The sequence below is a fragment of the Anser brachyrhynchus genome, assembly GCF_964034855.1.
Source record: "Anser brachyrhynchus genome assembly, chromosome: 6".
NCBI lineage: Eukaryota > Metazoa > Chordata > Aves > Anseriformes > Anatidae > Anser > Anser brachyrhynchus.
In genome coordinates, this window is record NC_137700.1 from 34,255,398 (window position 1) to 34,283,136 (window position 27,739).

General features: G+C 50.9%; 2 protein-coding genes across 10 annotated transcripts in view; both read left to right on the forward strand.

Moving 5' to 3' along the window:
* ADD3 (adducin 3) overlaps positions 1-2,543 on the forward strand; it is a 99,655-nt gene extending 97,112 nt beyond the window's left edge. For all 7 annotated transcript variants that reach the window (XM_080597292.1, XM_080597295.1, XM_080597291.1 and 4 more), the window contains one exon: positions 136-2,543. In XM_080597292.1, the coding sequence (XP_080453418.1) occupies positions 136-437 (302 nt within the window). In that variant the 3' untranslated portion in view covers positions 438-2,543. The remainder of the gene's footprint in view (positions 1-135) is intronic.
* Positions 2,544-14,768: 12,225 nt separating this feature from the next.
* Positions 14,769-27,739, forward strand: part of MXI1 (MAX interactor 1, dimerization protein) — a 52,421-nt gene continuing 39,450 nt past the window's right edge. Inside the window, exons 1-2 of one of the 3 annotated variants that reach the window (XM_080597297.1) lie at positions 14,769-15,041; positions 25,013-25,145. In XM_080597297.1, coding sequence (XP_080453423.1) covers positions 14,867-15,041; positions 25,013-25,145 — 308 coding nt within the window. In that variant the 5' untranslated portion in view covers positions 14,769-14,866. Of the gene's footprint in view, positions 15,042-23,864; positions 24,309-24,533; positions 24,900-25,012; positions 25,146-27,739 lie in introns of those variants that run through there. The other 2 variants (XM_080597299.1, XM_080597298.1) reach the window with 2 other exon arrangements.

Here is a 27,739-nt window from a genome sequence, read left to right on the forward strand (position 1 = left end):
CACTTTAGGTTTCGTTCTTTGGATCACAATCCAGACTCACATCTTTGTTTCAGCTTTGGGGTTGTGGTTTTTTGTTTGTTTTTTTGTTTTCATGATAATGCACCTAAATAATTGCAAATTTTTCCATTCTCTTAGAAAATCATGAAGATTTCTATACCCAAAATGCCAACCTAATATCTGTGGAGCTACCCGTTGTGGTGGTGAACGGCAAGGAAGATGCACATGATGTGGAAGAAGACCTCACCAAGAGGGTCAGTCAGTTAACCACTAGTAGTACTGTGGAGAGCGTAGAGATTACCATTAAAAGCTCTGAAAAGATAGAAGAGGCCCTGTCCCCTGAAGGGTCACCTTCCAAATCCCCGTCAAAGAAGAAGAAGAAATTCCGGACCCCGTCTTTCCTGAAAAAGAATAAAAAGAAGGAGAAAGTAGAAGCATAAATGCAGTTCTGTTGTGAGGAGATGTTGCACATTTTAAACGTTTAAGTTGACCATTAACAGAGTAGTGTTAGGGGTGTGCAGTAACTGGACTTTTTAACCTAAACAAAAAGGAACTGGAAGAGGTTTTGCTTTAAACAAAACAAAAAAACACCACCACCAAAAAAAAAGACTTTCATGTTAATTAAAATTAATTCATCTCTCGCATAACTGAGTCCAAAATTGCTACGAGGGTTTGAAACATTCATTAGTTTTGTGTAGAACTACACTGTCAGGTGCTCAAATACCATCATAGCAAGATCAAATACCATCGCAGTATGCAGCAGCAAATTCTGCTTGGAGTATTTTGCAGACCTTAAAATTTTCAGTACAGTAAAGTCTTTAATAAAGTTACTTAGAGTGATCACGTGAGTTTTTTTTTAAAGAAAAAAACACCTGCTGTCTCAATTGGTAACCAGGTCATGCATTTTTGTATTGTGATTTTATGACCATATATTTTATTTTTCTGTACCCCTGTTTGAGTGGGTGCATATTAACAGCACACCTTTAAATCTTTTTTTAAGATTAGAACATGTAGAAATATTATACACTGGCACATAATATTAGGGGAAGAACTGTGTAAGAGAAAGTTTATTTGGAATTATAAAAAATGTCTAAGAATTCCATTCATCAATAACTTCTTTGCCAAATACTTCATTTTAGTGAATTATAATTTTTGAAGACTTCTTTTTTATTCTATCAGTTGGGGGGGAACCCTTATTTTTCAAGGAGGGGGGGTTTTATACACTTAACATTGATAATTTAGTTTAAGTGGCAAAACAAAAAAGATTTTATATGTTCAAATGTTTCTATACCATTCAGTATAAAAGTATTATAGGCATGTGAACCAAGCATTTAATAGTAGAGTGTATTTAAGAATGCTTGGTTTAGAGTATACTTAAGTATAATTCAGGAATCCAGGGAGTTAGAAATCAGAAAGAAAAACATACAAAATTATCGAACTGGATTCACGTTTAAAACTTAGTGTTGGGTTTTTTTCCTCATGGTATTGCTAATGAATGAAGAAAAATAATCTCTTAACATAACCAAATGAAGGAAACAAAACTGTTAAAAGGGAAAGTGAAATAGTAAGAAAATAGGAGGAGACAAAGAAAGTAAAAGTTTGGTGATTATTTTTTTTAAATATATGATATGGATTGTGGGATATTTTTATTAAATCAGCAAAGTGACATTTCCATATTAGAAGTTTTAAATAATTTGTATGGATCCATGTGGAGTGTAACGCTTTTTTGTTGTTGTTGTTCCTTACTTTCATTTGAATTGTAAAAGGGTCTCGTGAGTCTGTGTTGTCCTTTGGATGAACCCAGAGCAAATCAGAGCCTAGTGCCATGGGTAAGGGTGGTACTGCCACTTACTCATTTTTACTGATATTGTCATTTTATTACTTTTACTGTATTGTAAATACAAACTAAGCATAGAAATTAACATAGGGTTTTCTTCACTGTGTCAAACTGTCTGTAAATCAGTCATTGCAGTAGGACATACATTTGAAAGATCCATGTGATTCCCAAATTGCCAGTTGAAATACTATACAGTATATAATTGTTAAATATGGCTGGAGAGTGGTTTGGCATGCAAAAATGTTGATTATAGCATGTTCGGGGGCTGGTTAGCTTTGACCGTGTAAGTGTGATAATGCAATGTTGGAATGGATCCTGGAAACAATTTTCTAGCTATCACTAAATACTGGAATCCGTGTTTTTAATCATAGTGGAAACTTTCAGTTGCTTACTTTGGTGTTTTTTTTTTTATGTTCTACATTATTTGTGTTGTATTACAACATATGTAGAAACAGTAACCTGTGAACTACGCTTTTCATAACTTTTTTAAAAATATATCTAAATGAATGCAATGTGCATAAATATTTTTTAAAATGCAACCGTGAACTATTTGCACCTTTTGCTAATGCCTCTATTTACTTGCTTTGGCATAAAGAATGAGCCAGCCAACTCTTGTGTCCTGTGGAAAATATATAAATGTTATCTGAAATTGCTCATAGATGTAATGCTAATTAATGTTAAATCACAAATAAACAGTATTTTAAATAGATGCATTTTGTATGGCAGCCTTTTATTTATACAGGGCTTTTGCATCTCTTGCTTGTAAAAAGCTGACTTGATTATGCGCATTACTTCTGCAGAATTTATTCCGAAGATGGGTTTTCCTGGGCTTATTCTGAAAGGTATGCAAGAAAGTAGTCTGATCTTACTGGAGAACAGTTGTTTTCCTTGTCTGAGATCCTGGAGATGAAAAAGGACGGGCCCATCATAAAAAATAAAAATAAAAAAAGCTACAGCATCATCAAGCAGGGATTTTGAACCCTGGTCGTGCTGGTGCTGCCGGCTTCTGCTTCATCTGTCTCTCTTTGCTCTGCATTATGGGGTTAAGCATGACAGCCTCTACGTGGAGCTCGGCTGGTGTAAGTGCTATGGAAGTACAGAGCAGGGAAATAGCTTCTGGAAATTACCGCTTCTTTCATTTTCTTGATGAAAACAAAGTATTTTGTGGGAAATGTTTTCATTCAAAGCTGTTTGAAGACATCTGTATCTTGCCCTGCCAGCATATGGTATACGTACTTCAGTGCTCGAGGCAGCAGAAGTTGAAGCGTTACGTTTTTATCTCTCTATCAACTTTGTGATATGTCTTTAAGGACTTTTTGAGAAATGTTAGTTTCCGTTGTCCTTCCGCAAATCAACCTTTTGTTTGCTTACAAGAAAGTCAAAATCTAGTCCTCCGAGTCCGGTGACAGTTTCATGAACCCGGTCTTCCTGTGTGGGAGGATAATTTTGGTTCAGCATTTTAAATAAATCTCATCCAAGATTCGAGGGATTTCTTACTATTGTTTGTCTCTAGGAGTGCCTGCAGCCTGCTTATAGAATAATTGGAAAATAATAGGAAATAATAATTGCTCTTAGGATGCTTCACCCAAGGAAGTCAGAGCACTGTGGAGAAGAAACGTATGCCGTGAGGAATTCCATGCAAGCCACCATCTAAGAACCTTGTGAAGGAAAACAAAGGAATTGTAAGTTGTACATCTTTGTACCCTTCTTTTTTTGATAAGATGACCTGTATTGTTGTCAGGCGATTGCTTGCAGACTTTTTACAGACTCACCTGTTCTGGAGCTGTGATACATGGCAAAACAGATTTTGTCTGATTTGCTGCAAAAGTTGTAAGATGTTATTTACTTTAGATCAGGCTTTATATGCTGCAAGAAGACAGGGTAAGTCACGGCTAAGGCTGCTACCAGCCCATTTTGACCAGTATTCTCCTGCCTTTCTAGTTGAGTGATCGTGCAGTGTTGAGCACATAGCATAAATTGGACATTACTCATTGGAAAGCAGTAATTAAAAGCCATGTGGCAATCACATGAGGGCATTCAGAGAGCTGACAGCCGGGCCGGAGGCGTTGCGTGTGCACGGCGCTGGAAGGCTGGATGCACGCTCCTGGCGGGGCTCTCGCAGAGCCTGTGTAAGCTCCTGCTTCTGCAGATCAGCCAAATTTTGCACAGGCTTTTAAGGGAATAGTAAAAAGCACATCGCTAATGTAAAGGTTGCTCAGTCCTTTGCCAGGATTTCCACTCTCTGTTGCAAAGCCAGCAGCAGTGGAAGTTTCTAAAAGGAAAGATTTCTCCACCTGACGTTCTGGCAACTTGTATTTTTCTACAGGTTTGTTCTGTGGAAGTGTTTGATTACATTAGCTTTAAATTTTGTGTGCAGACAGTGCCTGCAAACACAGCCAGGCAGTTTTCACTTGGACCAGTGCTCAGCATGGAAAGCTTCAGTCAGGGGTGAGAAGTGGAGGGCAAATGTGGCCACAGCTTGTGTTTCCCCTCCGTGCAGCCTAGCCCTGGTAGGACTACACGTGTAGATATTTCATCCTCTAAACACGCTACAGTGATGGGGGCTCTACAGGGCCATTATGCTGAGAAAACATTTCCTTGAGTGAGTTCTCAAAGTCCCTTTGCAATTAATCACTCCTTTTGTCTTTCTGCGTCTGCAGGAGCAATGTGTATTCAAGGGATCGCACTCTGAAATTTCGGTCGAGTCCCAAAGTCAAACACAACCTCCGAAAGCTGAACGTTCAAGTGGCCGTTAGGTGGCATCAGATTTTCACGTTTGCTACATTTCATTCCCTCCAGTTGGAAAGCCGTTAACAAAAGAGCTTTCAAAGAAAGTATTTTGTTGGAGATTTGGTGGGCATTATTCCAGTTCCAGCGCAGCGAGATGAAAGCAGACATCTGGATGCTGGACTCATTTTCTTTATTGATTCATTTCAAAATCCAGAAATGGAAGGGGGTTTATCTGGGAAGCAAGACATCCACTTAGCTCAGTGCTTCAGCGACCAACAAAGAATGTAATACATTTTTGCACTTGGAAGCTTACTGCACTGTTCTAAAGAATATCCTGACATCGAATGTCTTCTCTCTTGCAACCTCACCCACAGGCCAGGGGCTCTCAGCGTTTCTGGATGGCTGGGGTAGAAGAGCTCCGTGGAAAGCGTGCGGCGGGACGTGGCTGGGAGCCTGCAGGGTTCTGGGTGCCTTGGAGCCGAGGCAGAGCTTTGCTGACCTCCTGCTCAGCTGTGGGTTTAGCCATGGACGGACAAATGCAGAACCAGATGTCAGGGGATTTGTAAGGCAAATTGCATCATGGCAGCTGTGTATCTAGGAAGGGCTACGGTGAAGGAAGATATTTTAAAGTATTAGAAAAATGTGCTGCTTTTGAAGTTCAGCTGCAACAGTTCTGAGGGTTGCACTGAATTGTCATGGCTCTTCAAAACAGAAAGGCATGCTTTGCCACTGACTTAACCCATTTGTGTCTCCTTGCTCTTTGGCAAATAAAACCTGCCAAAGTCACAGCTTAGGTTTTTGTACTTTCTGTGCATCTTAGTCTCTGAGCTGTAAATCTTCAGAGGCTGATGGCAAGGTGTCGGGAAGCATCACTGTGCTTGCCCTGTTTTTAGGCTATTCTCTAAGCGTCTCCCTTGCATCTTTGTGAGAAGCAGGATACCGGGTAAGTTGGACTTTTTTGCTGATTTGTTACAGTTGTGCTTCCATGTTAGCCAAACTTGAGAAGGGAATGACTTAGCTGTTAATGCTGATGTTAACTGTTGTGCAGGGAAAAACAGACAGGGTATGAGTAGATAACAGACAGTGGTCAAAGAGACAGACACCTGGAGTTGTCTCAGTGAGAGAAGAAAAGCAGGTTTGGCTTAAAAAAAAAACGTCTAAGGTGTTGTCAGATGTTTCATACTTGGGATCTGCTTGTGAAAGAAGTCACACAAAGCAGAAATAGTGGCTACAAGTGTTTTCCACATGTGTTCAGCAGAACTTCCTTTCCAGACTGTCTTGCCTGACTTCTCCAGTTTCTCCTTCCTGTCCCCTGTCCACGTTTGCACTGGATCAAACTCAGGGAGAGAAAACCAAAGTCTCAAGCCCATATGTGACCGATGCAGACTCTTTTCCCTCTAGGCTCTTATGCTTAGGTGTGATATTAGTGCATCCGTATCATGCAGATATATGGGATTCCTGAATCGCTGAGACACTCTCCAGCCTCCTCATCAGGCACACTGCTGAGCCATCTCCTCACGGAGGTCCAAACATTGCCTAAAATTAGGTGCTTAACACCCAGATTTTTCTCCAGAGGCTGGGCATGCTTGCAGATGCCAGGGAGAGCTGTGGAAGAGCAAGCTGCCGGTTCGGCCCCCCAGTGTGAGGCATCAGAAGCCATGTAATCCTTTCTTGAGGTTGCCTTGCGTAGGGCTGAGCCCCCACTACTGGGCTGCAAGGGGAAGGAGCAGCCTGTGGCGCCTGGGGACGCTCCCAGCCCCCTGCCAGCGGCCGTGTGGTGTGTGACAGGGCGGCTGGTGGGGACTCACCTCTTTCCCTCTGTCTTCGTTACAGCTGAGCAACAGAGGCTCTGCAAGCTTCAAAGCTTCACTGAACTCATGTAAACTTACTGAAATCTTATCCAAAGACATGAATCTGCAGAAACCAGGCCGTAGCTCTGCTGTGCAGTCGGCTGCCAGGGGGGCTGTTACCGTCATGAGGGCTTTCCAGGGCACCTCAGGGCTCTGCAGGACCAGGCTCCCTGCCGAGGGGCCCCAGGACAGCCCCTGCATCCCTCCCTCATACCTCAGAGAGGCTCCAAGGACCGAGGCCTGAGTAGAAGTTTCCCAAATTGCATCTTCTCTGGATGCCAAAAGTAATCTCCAGAGGATGGGGTGAACGTACCGCAGCACCTGAAGTTAGCAGCCTGTGTGCTTCGCCCTTTCATCTCGGCCGCCCCAGCACCAATTCCTCTTCAGGTGGATGGACAAGAGGGAGAAGTTGGCTGTTTGGGGGAGTAACCCCCTCCCCAAATACCAGCCACCAGCTTGTTCCAGCGCCTTCGAACACGCTCGCCTCTCTAGCAGGCAGCACCGGGGTGTTTTGGAGTTCAGCACTGACTGTTCCTGTCAGGCCAGACACCTCTAACACCAATGCCTGTAATTACATATGTTGTATGTGTTTGTGTGTGTATATACATGCTAATTATACCTGCATATAATTAATATATGCAGAGGTATTACATTATTTGCCTTGCATGGTTCTGGGTGCATAGGCCGGGGAGCAGAGCAGCCCCCTAAACCCCGCCCCTAACTGAGGCCTTCGCTATTGCTGTTTTACTGAACGTGGAGGAAAAAACGTTAACTGGAGAAATCTGTATTGCACAATATAATTGAACTGGAATCTCTGAAGGTGACCGGGGCACTGTGCTGCCTTGCCGTCTGGATGGACGGTGCTGAAGCTGCCCTGAACTGACGGTGGCCTCCCCAGCGGCCTGGGCCCAGGGCTGGGCGGGCGGTGAGGAGGCAGCAGTGGGGACAGAGCCTCACACAGTAGTAGATAAGCGAGGTGGCTGTGTGCAGCGTTAAGACCACAACATGACACTGTGTTAATACAAACCTGTGATGTTGAGCACCTTTAATGCCCTGCGTCTCATTCCCAATGCCGCTACGGGCCACAGCAGCTGCCCTGCCTGCCGCAGCTCCCCAGTGACCAAGGCACTCAAATGGCGTAACGTCTGGAAAACTTAACTTAAATGGGGCTCGTTCCCAACAGTAAGGGGAACTTCAGGAACCTTCAGGCTCCTGACACCTCCTTCCTCCCTGTTGCTCTCTTGCTGTGTTTTCAGTCTGTATGAGCTGCCCTGCCAGTCGCGTTAACCCCGAGTACTGCCCAAATTCATGCAGCTGCGGTTGTCACAGGGAACACCTAGTGTGGGGAGTAAAAACGGGAGGGTGTGTTTGTGAGGGTGGGGGTGGATACACATGCATGCAAATATATCTACGCGTGCGTGGAAGCTCCTACAGTTCTCAGCAAAAACAACTTTGCATTTCCATTTCAATTTTCCAGGATTGCTATCTCCCTCAGCCATCTCTCCTGAGGAAAATAATGTTTGTGCGTGTGTTGTGTGTAAAAAAAAATAAAAAAAAATAAAGCAAGTAGATGATTTCCCTGGCTACATGCATTTAATTTTTACACATGTATATAACATTGTCCTGGGAGCTGCTGCTCACGTAGGCTCTGTGCTCGGGGCTCGCTCTGTGCACGCTGCACGAGGCACAGACCAGCCGAGGCAGCAGCTCTGCTGGGTACCCCCGTTGTGCTGATCGTGCGCCCAAAGCCAAGCCAGCGCTGTTCTGTGTGTGCCCAAGCCCTGCCAGCAAGCCACTGCCAGGGCAGGACCTTATTATCGTGTGGTTTGCTGTGCTGTACGTGCATACGGTGGTGTGCGATGTGGCAATGAAGCAGACGATTTCATCTCGTGTGGCCTTGTAGCAATGAGATGAGGATGCTGAGTGGTCCAGGGGTGGGAGACTATTGATTCCCCAATAATTTTAGCGGTGATACTGCTTCTCCGAGAGTTTTAAAGTTCACTACGTTCTGGGTGTTTGCAGTCCTTTAGAAGTGATGCCGACTGATAGCTTCATTTGTATAAATATTTAAGGAGCATTAAAATCCACCCTACTGTCTGTGTAACTGTCTTTGTATTGATACTAGGTATCGCCCATTTCTGTATTTTTTTACAATACACAGCTGCATTATGCACGGCCTTGCCCTGAGCCAGGGCAAGGAAGTTCACGGTTTGCTTCTTCAGCGCTGGCATTGCAAGGGCAGGCTAATTGCTACCCCTCTGGCCCCCTGGCCTCACAGCAGCTGGGCAGATCTCTGCCTGGCCTCAGCACAGCTGCAAGAGGAAGGGCAGGTCCAGCTCCTGGCACAGGAATGCCCCACGACCATGCTAGAGGCCTCAGAGCATCACGGTACAATGGAACCGAGACCAGAAGTTGAGGCTGGGGGTTGAAACTTTCCCATTTTTGTTCCTTTTTTGTCTGTTTCTGCCAAAGCCCAGGTTCTGAGCCACTGCGACTTCACGTGGGCGTTGGGGCAGCCCTCCTGGCTCCTGCGTCAAAGACCCTCTGGGCTTTTTGTCTCCTGTGGGGTGGTTCCCAAGCAGAAACCAAGTTACCATTTCCTGTACGTGTACCCACACCCCTAAGGTTAAAAAATAGGAAAGAAAAAAAAAATCTTAAAATATCTTTCAGTTCTTTACACCTCAAAATCAGGGAAACAAAAGTTAAAATAGACATCTCTTGAGCCCAAGAGAAGGGAATAGCTGAACTATAAAAAACCATGGCCCTGAGCTGGCACACACCAGCACAGCCCAGGTGTCTTTGGGGGCATTTCTGGGTTCACCCCGGCAGGGAAGCTGGTCGTGTATGTGGGCATCGCCTTTTATTTGGTATTTTCCTTCTGCGTCCCAAAGGCCGAGACATCTCTTCACGTCCCGCCCATGTCTGGAGCCACCGGCTGTAAAGGAGACCAGAACCAGATAGCAAAGTTTCCCTGCTCCGCTGCCTTTTCGTGCAAGCTGCGTTTATCTGTATTGTTTGACCAGCAGTGGCAAATTACACCCTGTGCAGTGTGTCGTTAGGGAGAGGCAATTAAATACCAACCAAACGAGTATTGCAGCCAACGTGACCGGGGAGAAACAGCTGTAATCTGCATGGCAGCTGGGAAACACGGGCAAAATAGGAACCTTTCCACGCCAGCCTTGGCCCCAGGCTCGGCCGTGCCCGCCTGCCCAGGAGAGCGTGGAGAGGATGCGAAAAGGGTTAAGGTTTTAATAAATCAGTCTCACTGTTGTTTTTTTTCTTTGCAACAAGCCATTTTTCACTTCCACAGTGTGGGCGCAATGTTTAGCCATGAGGAAGGTGCGGTGCCCGTCCTCTGGTACGGAAGGTGGGAAGAGGAAGGAGAAGGGCAAGCAGCAGGGAAATACCGGAGAGGAAGAAAGGAGTTTAAACTGCAGGAGCGCTGGCACAGGAACAACCGGGTATCGGCTGGTTGTGACCATTGGGAGCCTGGGAAATTTGGGAAGGGGGTTACATGGTGTGGCTGCCCAGAACGGCAGGAATTGGGCTGGGTGATCCCCTCCACTTCCACCCTCCCTGTACGACACTAAGCTCTCTGAGTAGCAGCGGGGCCAGGCTATTTGTATGTGAATGACACGACGCCGAGCAACCGAAGAGGAGCAGAACTGCATCCCTAAGCTGCTGCTGAATCCCCTGGGGCAGTCCCTGCCCATCACTCCATGCTCATGCCCCAGGGGACCCCGCCACCACGCTGCCTGTGTCCCCAAAAGCTGGGTGCCAGAGCCCGGCTGCTCCCTGCAGAGCCACCCAGACCTGCCGGCAGCATCTGGCAGCAAATCCACCCCCAAAAAATGTCATTTTCTGCTGGTACCTCACAATTTTAGGCCATGTTTTTCCCTTAAGTGTGGGAAAGAAAAAAATACTCATTCTTTTCATTTCAGTACGATGTATCAACTGCTAGGAAAGACCAAGCGCGCTGAGCAGCAAGGAGCTAGCAAGAGACAAGGAGATCTTGCGCTGGCTTACAGCCCCAGAGTGAGAAAAGTTATGGGCCAACACAGATGCCAGAAAAAAACAGGGGTGTGGAGGGCAATTAGTATGCTGGGTGAAAATAGAGAGAGATCACAGCTCCCACCTGTGTAAGGGGCAGGAGGCAAGAACTTGAGGCAGAGTTTGAGGCAGCTGTCAGAGGAGATCACGGAGATGCTTTAGAGCCACTCAAGGACAAAACTGGCGGAGAAGATCTGCCCAGCACACCGCGCTGCAGGGACACCCGTTTGCATTACTTTGCCGCCTGCGAGCCACCCGCTGTCACGTCAGGAAGACGGGGGTGATTTTTCTCCATTCTCCAGAAAGCCTGGGAATGAGTCATGATGGAGAATGAATTACCTGTCACGTCTTGAAAAGGAGCTTGCTCCGACAATGGCTTGAGGTCAGCGTGGTGGCAAGGGAGGAAAGCTGGCGGACCGGGGAGGGAGAGCGAACTTGTTTAAGTTTGGGGAGCAGCTGGGGGAGTGAAACGCTGGTGTTACAATGGCTTCGTGACAAAGGACTCCATCGGGTGGAGCTGCTCCCATGCATCCCCTCCCTTCAGCCCTGGCCACCTGTGCCCCAGCCTCTGGCGGTGCCCCTAAGTCACATCCCGTTCCCACCTCATGCCTGCTGGGCACCAGGGCAGGCAGGCAGCAAGGGCAGGTGGCAGGCTTGGGCCTGACGGGACAGCCTGCAGCCAGTGCTGGTGACACTGCCCCTCAGCACGGACTGGCCTGCTCAGGCGCAGATGGACTCACACTTCGTTAAAGTGCTGCCTACTAAACTTCCTGGATCGGTCTGGAAAGGTCTTCCCTAAAAACCCAAGACAAATCAAACAGGTAGCGTGCAGGAAATGAAAACAGCAAGATTCCTCCCCTTCTGCTTTAACCTTCCAAATGAAGATTGCTGTCTGATTTGTGCCTTGAAAAAGTGGGCAAAAATAGTCTGACTGGAAGATGGAGAAATCCTTTGTCTTTAAACATCTCCTCAAGCCTCTTCTTGCCTCGAGCCTTTCCCCCTTTCTCTGTGAACAGGGAAATATTTGATCAGTAATGCTGGTTTCTTCCCCATAAATAAACCGTCCAAGGAAGGAGTGTGAAGGGGAAAGAAGGAGTGCTGGGGAGCGCCTAAGAGCTGGATGAGTCCCAAGCATCCTGAGAAGTGCTGGTGCTTCGGTGGACCACTGCACTGGCTCTGGAGCAGCTTTAAGATTTATGGGCTGGAAAGCAGGAAAAAAAATGAAATCCAGGATTTCACTGATCTCTGAGCATCGCTCCGTGCTGGCTGGTTTCTGTACCCTGGTGAAATCACACCTGGGCACCCAGGTGAGGAGCCACCCTCCACCTGCGCTCACTTTTGGGCTGGGGCCACTTGGGTGACCACAAGCAGTGATGCCAATAACCCTTCACGTGCAAGGGCAGATTATTTTGCAAAACAGGTTGCAAATGAAAAAAATGGATGCCGAGGTATTTGGAAGTGAAAAGACTGGTATTGGAGTGGGAAAAGAAATGCTAAAAGACAAAATGTCGTTCCTCACAGCTGTGGTTCTTAGCACTGATCGAGGCTTCCTGCTGCCCTGCCCTGGTGAAGGCGGTGCTGTGGGGAGTCCCCGGGTCCAGCTGTGAGATCGAGCCTTTAGCAGTCACTCCAGATCCATCAGAAACCTGCTTTGCCTCCAGCTGCTCCAGTCCAGCTCTAGTCTGTGACCACACACACTGTGGCACCACCACCACCACCACCAAAAAAAAAGAAAGAGATGCGCTAGCCCTCCAAGCCATTTTTTATTTATTTTTTTTTTCTTTCCCACTATCTTGGTACCGCTATCGAGCAGTGAGAAATGTCTGCCCTTGACAGATGGGCAGTGCAATTATCACTTGGAAAACAGGTTCGTCCTTCCAAAAGGGCAGCAGCAGACTGCAGGTGAAATTTTGTAAAAGGATTACGATGGCGTTAGCCACAAAGGAGAGAGAGCAGGTGCGTCCAGGAGACTTTGCAGACCGAAACCCAGAGCTGTTCTGGCCCCCAACCCTTTCACTGCCTCCACATCCCACACAGTCCGTCCGAGGGGTGATTTACAGCCTCCTCCACCCGGGGAGGGCTCGGACAAGGAGCCCTCACATGCTGCAGCCTCGTTTTGCAGGCACAGCTACCACAGGGGCAGGAGGAAGGGGGCGAGGGTTTGCCGATGGCGTGGGCAGCCGGGCTGTGCCAGCACCTCGCCCCAGCTCGCCCCGGCTCCCCTGAGCAGATCCATAGGTGTGCAGCCAGCCCCTCCGCTTCTGCCCGGCAAAGCAGCTCCGCCACTGCCCTGCGGAGAGAAGCCTGACACCAAAACCTCGGGGGGAGCTCAAAGGTTAAACGATGCAAACAAGAAGGCAAATGAAGGGAGCCCGGCCCAGCTGGCTGCATTTCGGCTAACGTGCATGGGGTGCCGGACTGCGGTCGCTGGGTGTGTGGAGCCGGCGATATTGCAAAACCTTCTCCCTCACTGCTCTGTTTGTGTCCCGTCCTTCCCGTGCACAGTGGGAGCAGAGAGACGGGCCTTGCTGGGATGTGGCATGCCCAGGGGGGCAATGCTGGCAGGGGAAATGTCCATGGAAATGCCCCTGCATGTAAACCAGGCCATATCCCATGGAAACCCCATTTCTCCCGGGTCCATTCCCTTGGAAACCCAGCATCCCGGCCTCTCCTCAGGCCCTCCTCGTGGCAGTGCTACCTCCCTACCCCACTCCCCAGGGAACATCGCAGCGGCAGGCAGGACAGGCAGGTATGGGCCGTGTCCATACAGACAGCACGGTGCGAGGACTGTCCCCGTGACGGGTGTCCGAGTCCCACCAAGGACCCATCTCTGCACAGACCTGTATCCACGTGGGAGCTGTGGCTTGGGGCTGCTACAGGTGTGGGTAGCAGAGCACAAGGACAGCCAGGCCAATTCGGCATCCTGCTGCTGTCGATGGCTGAGAACGGATGCCCAAAGAAATTTAGAAGAAATGGAGCACTGAGGGGCTGGGGCAGTGCCCCCGGGCAGGGCACTGGGGCTGTCACTGGGGCTCAGAGCTGCACAGAGCCACCCCATTTCTTGGGGGCACCCGGGGCACCCCGCGGCCTGGCCACATGCACAAGAGCTGCTTGAACAATTCCAGCACAAAGCCGTTCTGAGAGAGTTATAATTCTGATTGCTTTTCTCTGTGGAAGTAACTTAATAATAATAATAATAGTTTTGGAACTAAGCTAATAGGGAAGCGTCTCAAAATGGTGATTGCGCTGGCTTCAGACCTGGCGTTGTCACATGGGAAAAAGCAGGACGCCGCACAGCCCTGATTCGAACAGGGCGTTACGAGATCCTAGGAGAAGGGCCGTGTACGGGTGTACACGGAGGACCAAGAACTGCAGAAGGTAACTGAGGACGCAGACACCAGGCATGTGACCTGAAACCGTGTCTTACCTCAGCTACTTAGCGGAGAGAATAAAACAAAGTACATCTGGAGCCCTTGGCCTGCCTGGCTGTATCTCCAGCAGAGCCCTGGCTCCCATGCCCCCCCTGCCCGACTCGGCCCCTCATCTTCCAGCAGAAATCCTGCTCAGGACGAATTGTGTCACTGAAATCCCCGCTCAGGCAAGGTGCCGTCACCTCAAGCAGCCAGGCAGGGCCGAGGTGGGCACACGGTGCCGCTGGCATGTGGTCACACAGCCCGGCCCGGCCCTGGCACATGCCCCACGAGGCGCGTGTGACGGCCGAAATGCTGCCGCCGTGCTTCCCCAAAGCACTGGGGAGCCTGAGGGACTTCACTCCGTGCACTGCTCTCTGGGGTTAGCTCGCTCCCGGTGACTCAGGTCCCCGTGACACCGCAGGTGCCAATTACCGCTCCCTAACGTGGCTGGACGTGACGTGGGGGGGCACCAGGGCCATGCTCGCAGCCGGGGGTCCCCTGATGTCGGGGGGCACCTTGCGGCCGGGGGTCCCTTCAAAACTGGCGGGGACACCGCTCAAAAACCTCGGCCGGCTTGGTGTCGACACCCCTCGAGGGGTGAAGCCGGGGCTGTGCTTGGGGACCCTGGGTGGCCCTAAGAGCTTGGCGTGACAGCGACAGGCAGCCCTGAGGGGGGACACAGCAGCGGGAACACGTGTGGGGCGACGTGAGGCGACACGGGGCGACACAGGACGGCGCGGGGCGGCAGCACACCTCCCCACCCCGCCGCCGCAGCTCCCCGCAGGCGGGGCCGGGCCGGGCCGCCCCGTCGGGGAGCGGGGAAGGGGCGGGCCGGCGGCGGCGGCCCCGGGGCCCGAAGCAGCGCCACAGCGGCAGCGCTAGGACCGCGGCGGCGCCGGGCCCCGCCGCACAGGGCCCCACGGCCGCACACGCAGCGCCGCCGCCGCCGCCGCCGCCGCGCAGGGCCCGGGGCTGGGAGCCGCCGGGGCATGGGGAAGCGCGGCCGGCCGCGGAGGGAGCCGCGGGGGGGAGCGGGGGCGGCCGGCGGGGCCCGCTGCCCCCTGGGGGAGCTGTGCAACGCGGGCATGGACACCTTCCTGCGCAACGTGCAGGTGCTGCTGGAGGCCGCCAGCTACCTGGAGCGGATCGAGAAGGAGAATAAAAGTGAGTGAGCGAGCCGGGGGGGGGGGACATAAAGGCACTACTCGGGGCTGGGGGGGCAGCGGCGCAGCGCCACGGGGCTGGCACCCCCCAGGTCCCCGGCACCCCCGCCGTGTGCCCCCCCTGCCCCACGGCTCGGGTCGGTGTCCCACGGCCGGGGGGGGGCGGTCCGCAGCCCGGGGGGGGTCCGCGGGGGGGGGAGGAGGCGGCGGCGCGTCCCCGCTGCCCCCGGCGGGGCATGGGCACAGTCACGTAGGCAAGCGGCGGCGCTCGCCAGGTAGCCGCGGGGCAAGGCAGGGCAAGGCAAGGCAGGGCGAGCGGCCGCTGCGGGGTGGCGGCCGGCCTCCCGCTGCGCGGAGGATGCGCGCAAACTGCGCGATTCCCCCCCCCCCCCCGCGGAGCGGGGAAGGGGCTAAGGGGGGGGGGGGCTGAAGTGAAGGCGTGCTGGGAACAAAGGGGCCGCCGTGCCCCGGGGCGCTGCTTTGCATTGCGTTGCATTGCATTGCGCTGCACGGCGTCACACCGCGCTGCGCTGCTGGCGCTGCGCCGCGATCACCGCGCTGCGCGGAGCGGAACGGAGCGGGGCCGAGCCGCGCTGCGCGCCCGCGGAGCTGCGCCGAGCCCGAGCGGGCAGCCCCCGGCCCCGCCCCCGCGGGCGCATGGTTCGCACATGGAGGCAGCCCGGCGCGCCGATTGGCGGGCGCCTCCCGCGGGGCGGGGCCTGGCGCGACGCTCCGCCAATGCGCGGCGCCGGGGTCCCCCCCCTCGTGACGTCACGTGTTGCTGAGCGGGGCGCGGAGCGGAGCGGGGCGGGGGGGCGGCGGGGTGAGCCCGGGGCTGCCGGGTGCCGCCGGGTGCCCTGGTGTCCCCTGGTGTCCCCTGGTGTCCCCTGGTGTCCCCTGGTGTCCCCTGGTGTCCCCGGGTGCCTCCGCGCCCTCCTCGTCCGCATCTATCCCTTCACTTTTATTTCATTTTTTTCTTTTTTCCTTCTTTTATTTTCCCCATTTTTCCCTCTTATTTTGTTCTTATCTCTTTTATTTCTCTCTATTTTTTTTTTTAATCCCTGCTTTCTCTTTTCCCCTTTTTCTCCTTTTCCTCCTCTTCCTCCAGCTGCATTTTTCTTCTCCGCCAAACTCCGCACAGCACCGGCAGCGGCACCCCGCAGCCCCTCACGGCACGCCTCCATCACAGCGTCACCCCCTCGCCCCGCTCCGATGGCCGCAGGGCCCCCGTACGGGGCACCCCCGCTTTGTGCGGCCGGGACCCCGCCGCTGGTGGTCCCCAAGCCCCTCATTCTCAGCCTCTCCCCTTCCCAAAACTTGCAATAACAGCGCCTTTTCGCCTCCCGTTTACGATTTGTCGTTTCATAATGAGTCTGCACGGCCGCGCAGCGGAGGAGCAGAGCAGCCCAGGGGCGGCCGCACGCAGGGAAAGGCCAGGAGCGAGCAGCAAAAACCAGCCGCAGTTGCTTCAGAAACCCTAGCTGAGACCTTCCGCTTGTTTTTGTCTCTTTAAGGAGCGCTCGCGACTCGGAGGGGAGCTAGGAAAACCCGTGTTGTCGCGGTGCTTTCTCCTGCTGGGGGAGGCTGGCGGAATTCTTCTTGCCCGTGACGTGGATGGCATCGGGTGTTTTGCGTGCTTCGTAAAAAACGCATCCTTTTTGTGTTTGGGACCAAAAAACGGGCTGATCGGTGTAACTTGCTGGCTCTGCTGCATGAGCAGGACACGGGGATACGGGATTTTGGTTGCTTTATTTTGGAAAGAAAGCGTTCACATCCGAGTTGTTTACACTGAATCTTCCGCTGATGATAATCACGGTCCCAGCAATTAAACTCCTCGCTTCTCTTAGGAGATTCTGCAACATCTTTCAGTTTTTTTTTTTGTTGGCAGTCGGGACGTTTTAGGTTGAAAAGTCCCGTTTAGCGCAGGGCTGGGCTATTGAACGTGCTGCTCGAGACGTGACCGTGGTAGAACAGGCAGCTTTGACGTGTTGCTCCCAAACAAAGAGAAATGCTGCTGGAACTGGAAAACAACCTCCGAGCACGACGGGCCCGGTTTGAACTGGGGAACAGCTGCAGAGGCAGGAGGGTTACGTCCTAGGGTATATACCTGGCCTGGCTGGGGAGAGATTTGCGTGCTCAGCTCAGGTTATTGCACCAGGAGGATACGCTGCCCTTTAGTCTGCCAGAGCAGGCAGGATTGCTCGCTGCACCCCTTGCTGGCTGCCAGACGCTGATAATGGCTCCTCGCTTATCTGCGCGGTCTCCTACCTGGCAATTAGCAGTGACAAAGGAGTCCAGCCCCAGAAGCCGGGTGATGGGAGCTGTGTCCCGGCTGGCGGCAGGCAGACTCGGCACCCGCCTGCTTCCTGCAGCATGCCCGGGTCGTTCGACCGCGGCGCTAGGCAGGGCTCTGAGGAGCTATTTCGGCGTGACTCCCACCAGGAAGGCGGCTGAGTCACAGCCCCGCTGGGCTAGGTGCTGTGCACGTAGGGGAATGACGGTGCCCTGCCCCAAGGAAACACGGTCTTTAAAAAAAAAAAACAGAGGTAGCAGGTGGATGTTTGTCTCCACCTGGCCAGGACACGTGCTGGGGACGGGCATCAAGGTGCTGGGATCGGCGGCGCAGCTTTGGGGAAGCAGCAGGCAGGGGGTGGGAGCGGAGCCCGTGCGTTATCCTGATGGGATGGCACTGCTCGTCACGCAGATAGTGCATCCCGAAGGGCTTTGGGTGCCAAAGATTGGTGTTTGAGGAAGGGCCGTAACTGCTGGGCGAGCCCGGGAGGTGATCTTAGTTTACACCATTTCTAATAAGCCGTGCTCAGTGCCTGCATTTGTTCTTCCAAGCCCTTGCCGGCCGTACAGGTTGTTCACCTCCTCGAAACGCTGTCCCAAGCAGGGGTGGGTGCTGTCTGGTGGAGCAGCCCCACGAGAGCTGGAGGCAGTCCTGTCTCCCTGCTCGCATGCCGCAGCTACTGGTGGTGGAGGAGCAGCTCCGAGGCCCCTTTCAGCCCCCAAAACACACCAGGTCCCTGCCTCTTGTCCACAGGCCAGCAGTGTGAGGAGAGCCTTCCATGTCAGGGCAGGACTTCCAGCCAAGGCATCAGATCCCGAGCTGCGTGGTGCCCAGTGAGAAATAAGACGATTTTTTTTTTTTTACCAGCTCCCCCTTAGATGCATTTGCAGCGTACCATCAGGTCTGGAGCAGTGGGACACTATTTCAGCGGTGCCCGTTCAGCACAGTAAAACACTGCTTTGGTATTCACCCGCCTTGTTAAAAACTAGAATGTGTGGGTCTGCAAAATTATCTGGAGTACACTGCAGTGACTGGGTAGGATGGAGTCCTGTTTTCAGACTGCTTGGGTAAAACGGGGTATTTTAGGTACTGAAGTAATAGAGAAGTCTTTTCTCCAGTTGAGCCTCTGGAAATGAGCGCTGCCTGCCTGGGGATGCAGCTCTCACGGCAAGACCACAGGACCCAGCCCCAACGCACCTCGCTAACTGACACGGACGGGTTTCCAAATGACCTGTTTCTAGGAATCTTAGCTTGGTATCAAAGGAATAGAAGCATCACATGAAAAATTACTCTGGCTGTTTTCAGAAATGAAAGCTCCGCTGAGGGCAGCTCTGTTGGTGCGTGGGTAACCTCTGCCAGTGCCTCTTCACAATTGTGTGTGGCTGGAAGCGGGTAGCAGTGTGTAAAAGCAGCTGAAATGCTAAAGTTTGGAAGATGTCTTTAGAGAGAGGGACCTGAAGTAAATTCAGCTGGGGTTAGCATGTGCCAAGCATTACCTGTGTGTTTGTGGACTCATGCTTATGTCAGTGGAAGGTTGCATAAACACACATGATTAATTCTTTGGATATGATGCTTTATCTGTAATAGACGTGGTACGTAATATATACTGATCTCACTACAGATACAGACATACGCTGTCACATCCTCTTCTAAAATCACGAAGGCGAGCAAACCACCATGACAGCGGTGCCCTTATTCACGTGTTTAGTAGAGGTGTGCACAGTGGACTTCGGCCCCTCACCAGAAGCTAGCTAGATCTTCTTTGCGGTCTGACTTTCAAGTGCCGCCTGTGTTTAGTGACCTTCTGACCAGGAATAACAAACGGGTGACCCTAGATTTGTCCTTTGCTCTTGAATAATCCTGTCTCAAGGAGAGGAGATCTGAGCCTTGAGGGTGAGTCAACACTGTATTCATCACGTGGCTCCTTCCATTGTTTATGGGCAGTTTGGGGTCTTTTTCTGACAAGCCAAAGCAGAGATGTATCAGAAACCTATAATTAGGAGAGGGCAGAAGGAGCTGAGGCTGCCTTAAGTTTGTGTGCAGAGCTCCCGTGACTCAATGAGAGCTGAACCCGGGGCTCAAGGTCGGTGTAGGTGGTCCTGGATCTTACGGTGATGCAATATTTGGAGCAGTGCAGGGCTCCTTCATTTCTATATTTTTCATCCAGCTCACAATAAACCTCCTTCACTCCTCCTGGTTCGTGACCTGGCCACAGTGATTCATGAGTTAGCCACTTCCAGGTTGGGTTATTTTGACTCAGGCTGTTAGGACCTCGTCATAAAAGGCAGAAGGAAGCCACAGCATGAGAAATGATAGGGCAGAGGTGGAACTGTGGGGCTGTGCCAGAAGCCCTGCTGAGAACCGATCGTGTCCTCTGTCAGCAGAGCATCCTCAGAGCTGGCAGCGAAGTGCCTTCTGCCATTGTCTGGAGAACCCTACCTTACTGTTAGTTAGCTGAGGGACCCCATCCTGTATGTGATGTATTTTTTCCTTAATGGAGGCCCTCTTACTTAATTTTGCGGCTGGGTTAGTCAAGTGACTTGACCCAAGTCACAGAATGAGTCACTGACTCAGAATGAACTGGGGCACGGCGCAGGTCTGAAAACAGCAACACATCTCCCAGAGGATGGGAGCAAGCCAGCAGCCCCAAGAGCCAGTACACCTGTGGCTTTTTGCCTTATCGATTGGTAGAGCTTGTTCTTTGAATCGGCGTATATAGCGTGCGCTTTATTCCTGTTCAAACTCCTGGGTATCCAGGTGGTTTGGCTGTGAGCAATTTCTGTCCTCACCGTTGGATGGGTTCCAGGCAGCAGTGGGAGTGCTGAGAGGGATTATCTGATGCCTCGCAAAAGAACGAGGCTCCTAGATGAGAAATGAGGCCACATCCTGTAGACGCTGTAGGTCCCTTACGAAAGGTATTGCAGGCATCGGAAGGGAGGTGGGTATGGGAATGGAGACGTGGTTGTTAGTGTGTGCTGGTAGGTGGGATGTTCAGGTGTGCCATAGCTCTTGTTCTCCTGGCTAGAAAAAACGAGGAGTTTTACGGAACTCTTGTCACCAAAAATTTGCTTGTTCCACACTCCAGTGAATCTTTTTACTGATCTGAGAGCTGCAGAAAATGGTTCCTCATGGGGATCTCTGTTCATGCCTTAGTTGCAGGGGTGTTAGGTTGCAAGGCTTTGAAAGCAAGATCAAGAATTTTCGGGGTTTGTTTGAAGGTGGGCAAAGGAAACTCTTGCAACTTTTGCCATGTTCATGTTCCTAGCTGATTTTGCAAAGAGTTGAGGACAGGAGGATTTAAGAAAAAGCCAGCCAAGGGATGGAAGACTAGGCAGTTTAACCAAAGGTATTGCCCCTGCTGAAAATAACACCCAGGTTGCAAAGCACTGTGTTATTTCTAAACCTCGTGCTCAAAGCAGAGGGTTGGGCATCTTGATTCATGAGCTGTATTCTTGTTCTACTTCTAGCTTAGGGTGTGCCGCCTTCATGTGAGCGATTACGCTGCTTACACCTCAGTTTCCCTTCCTGCAAAGTGGAAAGAAAAAAATAAACTGAAGTCATCGCAGTCTTGAGAAGCTTAAAACATTACTTTCTGGAAAGCTCCTAGAAGATTCCCCTGATAGAAGCAGCTAGTTTAAAGTGAGTGATGGTGTTGGTAAAAAACAGACCACATCTGTTTTACTTGATTAAAATAGCACAGCAGCACTTCAGATGTAAATATTAATTGATTTCTGCACTGCAGATTTCTTCTTGGATATTTAAATTGTTGCTAAGGAGGAGGGAAAGGCTATCAGGGAGATTAACAAATCCATTATTAAGGCTGGAAATGGAGGGCTGCCGAAGTGCCATTTAATAAAATGTAAAAAGCCCCTTTCTAAAGGGCGAAACAGCAGAACACACAATGAAAGTGAATCACAGCTGCCAGAAGGGATGCCAAGCAGCAAGCACTTATAATCAGAAAACTGTACTTACAGATCATTTGGAGCCACTAAATTAAATGATCTCATTCTCCCCTAAAATACTCTTCCCTTAGCCCCTCCCCAGCATTGCCTGTGGATTGCTCAACCACATTTTAAATGTGACTTTGGGGGTTTTTTGGTCAGCAGTTGAATAGCACTAGGCGTCTTCGTGCCATTCACTTTCCACCCACTTTTGTTTCTGTCACATACAAATCTGGCATTTTACGGGCTGACCTGCCCACACTAGCACTTGGGATGACAACTGAAAGATTTTGCAGACCTACTGTGGCTCCATGGTTGGCTTGCCTACCTCTGTAGGGCTTTGGGAAGACGGCCCACAGTTTACTCTCAAATTTGTCTTTGTTTCACACACATTTTTTTAATTGTACATTATTTACTTAGGAAACAAAGATGTGGAAGCTGAGCTGATGTGTAAATGGAAGAGTTGATCCTACATCACCGCACAAAGAACTGATCCTGCTCTTTTTTCTGGTGCTGATTTAATTCACCATGTGCACCCCTGTCCTTCTCCTCCATACTCTTCCATTTTGTGTCTTGAACCTTGGCTTCAGGACTATACTATCTATACTTAGATAGACTCCTAAATTACTACTTCATATTACAGCCATGGCTTTCCCTATTTAATCCCTAGAGTCACTACACGCATCGCCACGTGAAAAGGTAGTGGTGGTGGTTGCTGACAACAGCCTGTCTTGCAGTGATTTTTGAGTCATGGTTGGCTTTTTTTCCTTTTTTTTATGCTTAGTATTGCTAATCCTGAAAGGCAAATGACTGCCTGGTTTTGGAAGCAGGATGTACAGTTAGAACCCAGAAATGCTCTTGCATTAACCCCGCTCTTGCAGAGCAGCGTGTGCACCTGCATCCTTTTCCCTTTGTGAGAAATCCAAGATCACATAAGTAGTCCCTGGGACTACTCAAATTTGAGTCTTAACATGTGCTTTTAATTATCTGTGCTATCAGTAGTTTCCAGTATGGAAAAGAGAGAGGGAGACACGGAAAGAATACTTCCTTCCCCAAGTTCTCCCCTGGATAAAAGCTGTTTTTTACGAGCATCCTGGTCTGGCCCCGTGTGTGTATGAGTGGTGGTTGTCTTGCTTGAGTGAGGACTGGGCCTTGCTTTTCTGCAAGGCGGAATGAGGGAAGTATGGCCCTGAAGGTGTTCCAACTTCCTTTATTTTTTGACTGTCCCATCTTAAGAGAAACAAACCAAGTCAGCCCTTTGAGATTCAGAGATGAAAGGGGTTGTGTACGGACTGAATAGTGGTATTATTTTACTTCCATCAGCTGCAAGCCTGCAGTTTTCTGAGGAAACCTCTGAAATGGTGAATCGGAGAAATGCGCTAAAGAAAAATTCACTAAACTAAATACACTTTTTTTCAGGCCTTCTCAAGGCCTACTGCCAAGTCTTGCAACTCTACCATGAGTCTCCTGATATTTTATGCTCTGTTTAAAGCTCTTGCTAACAGACACAAACCATTGAGAATCTCAGCTTTTCTGTTTTTTGTTATTTTATTAAAGGTGCTTTTTCAGCTCCTGTTCTATTGGAGGAATGTTCGAAAATGTGGTCAGTCACAATCTAAAGGTTCAGAGCTGTGAAAAATAACCCCAGTAAAACAATCCTTTGTAGGTTTCTAGGTCAGTATCACTTTGAGATTCAGATTTTGACTCTGAATGTCCTGTGACTATTGTTCAATTTCGGAGGGTAGATTAAGTATTTTGGAGACTGGTATCATACAATTAAATACTAACAGTTTTTAAGCTCCATACCAGAAAACAGTAATGTTGGTGAAATTCAGTCACAGACATAATCACAAGGGTGTGTATCTGTAGGAATGTCAGGATGTGAGAGTATTGTAAAGACACTGGGAAGAGTGGAGGTCGGACTGCAAGGTGTAGGTGTGACAGAGTTCTTTAAAATGTTGAGGAGGTCAAGTGTCACTTACTTATATGGTGCTTCAGATATACAAAATGCTTTCATTAGTACATAGACTTGCTGTCTGTGCCTTCTTTTGTCTAAATTCTTGAAGGACTGTATTCGGGTCAGGGCGTGGATCCCGTACTGCTGGCTCCTGTCAGGAGCCCTGGATCCACCACTCGAGGTGCGCCTCCCCTGAGCCTGGCGCCTCATCTTTACGTACATCTCCACAGATGAGACGCAGAAAGCTCCCACCCTGCGGCTGCAGCTTTTTCTTCCGTAGCCTCTCTTTGCTTTTCTCTCGCCCCACTCGGGGTACTTCCACGCGTGGAAGTTTGTAGGGAGAAGCACAGAGTGGCTGCAGGCCTTGAGCTGGCAGCGTGCTGAGCCCCAGCCCGCTGCCGCCCATGGGTGGCTGCCCCAGCCGAGGGGAGGCCAGGCTGCCTCCTCGCTCCCATTTGGGGCTAAATGCCACCACCTCAGGGCCGAAAGGGGGGTGATGGCCGGTGGCAGCCACCATCCCACACCGCTCAGCGGCAGATAGGAACTACATTTCCCAGGCAGCCCCGTGGCGCTGCGCCCCCCTCTCCCGTGAGCGCCCGGCGGAGGTAAACAAAGTGGTGCGAGGCGGGGGGGCCGGTGCCGGCCCCGGGGGGGTCAGGGTGGCCGCCTCTGAAGGGGCCGCTTCTGGCAAGGGGGCGAAGCCAGGCTGGGGGGCGAAGCTGGGCAGTAGGGCCGGCTGTCGGTCGGGGGGGGCTCGCCTGGCCGCCTCGTCAGGGAGGAGGAGGAAGGATCCCCGTCCCCATCCTTCCCCCGGGGTTTCCTTGCGGGTTTCCTCCATGCACCCACCCCTGGCCCTCTGAGCAGAATCGTCCTGAGGTGTGGATGTGAGGAGCCCTGGGGTGTAGGGGCAGGCGGCTCTGCCTCGCTCCTTCCCCTTCCAGGGGAGAGCTGGGGGGCTGAGGGGGGCCCGGGCCTGCGGAGCCCCCCGGCCGGCTCCCCGGGGCATGGAGCAGGTGCAGCTGATCAACATCCAGCGGCTGCTGGAGGCGGCCGAGTATCTGGAGCGAAGGGAGAGAGGTAATGGGAGGAGGGGTGCCGGGGCGACCGCCTCCTGTGGTGGGAGCGGGGCCAGGGTCCGAAATCCCTGCAGAGGGGTGAGGGAGCCGCTGGCGAAGGGGATCGGAGCAAGCGTACGCTGGTGGGCTGCTGCAAATGCCGGAGCAGGGGCTGAGGTTAGGGGCAGGGCTGGCAGACCCTCCCCGAGGTGGTGGCTGGGGTGGGAGATTTTTGTGGAGAAGGGAAGACGGAGGTGAGTGCGGTTCCTGGAAGGAAGACGAGGGGTTGGCTTGGGAGTTTCCCGGTGGACTGGAGAGATGGGGTGGGAGGCTCTGGTTTTGCTGAGACCTCGGTAGCAGAGTGAAAGGTGTCTGCTTTGCTCGGTTCAGATAGCTCAGACAGGAAGAGAGGGACGAGGCACCCTTGGCTGTCGTGGCTTCTTTTGGTGCTTTCAGGTATTGGAGATGTGGGCCTTCCTCCAAGGCCGGCAGAGCCTTCTTCACACTCCCCTTCCTCTCTTTTCTCCACCTCCCGCTCCACTTCCCTCTGAATACATCAGCAGTCATTTCCCTGTGCTGTTGTGCTTAGGGGCCTCCCCAGCTAGACTGACGGGTTAGCAATGAGGCCTGCCAGCTGCCTTTTCTTTTTTCTTTCCTTTTTTTTTTTTTTTTTTTTTTCCCCGAATGATCCTTTTTTTTATGCCCTGCCTGTTGATTCTTGTGCAGAGTGCGAACATGGCTATGCCTCGACCTTCCCCTCAGTTCCAAGTCCTGGACTACAAGACCCAAAGCCCACGCGGAGGCTGAGCCGGGCAAGGAAACACAGCGGCAGTGGCAGCAATGCAAGTATTGCCAACAGGTACGACGTGGGCAGGAAGGTGCGGGGTGCAGGGCTGGACGGGAGGACGAAGCTGAAGAGGAAAGCTGGAGATGAGCCGAGAGGAGAGAAACTTAGCCAGCAGGGAAAATGGGAAAAGTCTGAGCACAGGGGGATCCGGAGCTGGGACACACAAGTACAGCATCCCTTCTGGATCGGTGGCGCTGCGAACAGAGGGACACAGGGGAGCTGTATCTGTGGCACTGCCAGCTGACTCTGTGCCAAGGCTCAGATGCTGCAGAGAGAAGTGGAATGGGGAGATCTGTTCGCGGGGTGTAGGGAGGAGACAGGCAGTAGCTATTCCCATTATATACGGCTGATGTTGTCTTTCCAACCCAGAAGTCACTGCTCTTAAGGGATAGCGTGTGTGCAGCCTGAGTGCTTTGGGATTGTAATGACAGGCATGACTTGAAGCAAGGAAATGATGTTTTGAAATGGATCTCCTTCAACAAATGGGAGAGAGGGAGATGACTGGCTGCTACATGCAACGTGTTAAAAATTCAGTTCAGGAAATTGAAGCTGTCTTTCACTCTGCCTTTGAGGGCAGTGGGATTTCCTGGCTTCCTGATTGCTTGGTAATTGTAGAACTCCATGTTTTTGACACTTTGCTTATTAAACAATGCCATATTTCTTGGCTTGTTAAACGTAGAATAGACAAGCGGATTAGGCCTAACACTTGATGCAGTGGTAGATCTGACCTTCCTTTCTAGCTGATAGCCTTTTTGTTATGTTGTTTTGTTGTTGTTTTTCCCTCCCTTCTGTAGAAGTGTTCAGACCTTGCTGAGAATTTCTGGCACAAAGAAACTTTAGAAACAAAGTATAGTTTTGAAAAGGCAATTGCAAGCTTGCTTTTACTGCAGTGAGGCTTGTGCAATCGTAAAATGGTGGCAGGTGGCTCAGGTGATTAAAGCTTTCTTAAGGCCATTGGAAAGGGACCCGTAGAGGCCATGGAGAAAGGCACCTTTGCTTACGGTGATTCTGCTTGGGTAGCCTTTGATAACAAAGGATGTTTGAAGTGAAGTAAGGGCGCCTTGCTGTGGGGAACTCTTCTTCCTCAGGATCAGCACATCCTGGGTTCTTTTTATGCTGCATGTTTGTATTTGTCTGCCTTGTTCATTTGCCCTCTCCTGATTTCAGGGCAGCTGTAGTCCTTTCCTAATTCCCATGAACGAAAGTCCCAAATCCCAGTCACTCGGTGTTGAGAAATGACGGCAAATGCTGAGTTGAGATCTGTGTTTTTCCCTCCTAGGTTTCTCACGTGTCTTTCCTCCATCCCACACCATTCTCCCAAAGGCCTTTGTCATGGCAACCTGCCCTTCTCCAGAGGAGGGCTGGAAGCACATCCCCCTCAGGAGCTCCTTAGTACCAAATCCTGCATCCTCTGGACTGGAGAGGGACGCAGGGGACTCCCTGGGGCCTGGGTGCTCAGCGTGCCCTGCCAGCATGGAGCCCTGGGGTGCCTTTCTGGGCTGAGGCCAGCCCAAGGGGCTATTTAGCATGACGGGCTGACACTGGTGGGTGTGGGGTGAGGGTAAGGGAACAGAGAGGCAGAAATTATACTTTGAGCCTTATTTAAGACCTTCATTATACAAGGAACACCTGAGTACCAACACGATCCGTTAGCACGGAAGCGGTAGGCAGTGTGTGTTGTCTCCCGTTGGCCTTTTGGCCTGAGGAAGGTCTGGTGCAGGCAGAGAGCAGAGCAGTTGTGGGGCGCTCAGACCTTACGCACGCAGTTGGACATGGAAGTTTCTTTCAGCGAGCCGTAGCAGCTTGCACTTGCTGTGGGAGATGGCAGGCCTTCCAGATGGCTGCAGTGCCGGCAAGTGACAACTGTGAAGTTGAGGGAGCCTCCAAATTCACTGCAGTGTGTCTTGTGTGACGCCGAGTATAGCATTAGCCTTGTTTAAAGAAGGCTCTGTATCATCCCTTCCTGGTCAAATCAAAGGGACAGTTCAGGAAGCTCTGCCTAGTGAGGTTCAAATGGACTTTGAATTAAATACCAAGCCCTTGATGAGGGATGAAACTTACATTTCAGGCCTGGGTGAGCGATTTTCTTAGATTACTTTTGTCTCAAAATGTTTAATTAGTGTGGAAAAATTATTCTTTTAAAATCTTGTGCAGATTTGTCGTTGAAAAGCCTCCTGTAGGAAAAAAAAAAAAATTCTCTCAAGCAACCTTGGCAAAGCACAGTTGTTCTTTTTTTTTTCAGTGTATGCACCTTTAGTACTTGAGACATTTGAGTGCTGTTGCTGCTCTTCATTGAACCAGACAAACCAAGAGTATGAGACACAAAGCGTTTACGTAACCTAGATGCTCTTTATTTCACAGTTTAAATCTAAGTATTTCTGTTCACTGTTTGCAAAAACAGTGGCTTTTCCCAACAGGCCCTGTGATGTTGTGGCATAAATACCTACAGGTATTTTTACCCACCTGCTGATTTACAGGCAGCCCACCTCTGGATGGCATTGGTGGAGCAAATCTTACTCTTAAAGAAATAAGGACAGGCTCCCAGCACCTGCAAAATAACTTTACTTCTGCCCCAAATAGGAGCGTACAACTAAGAGGGAAAAAAA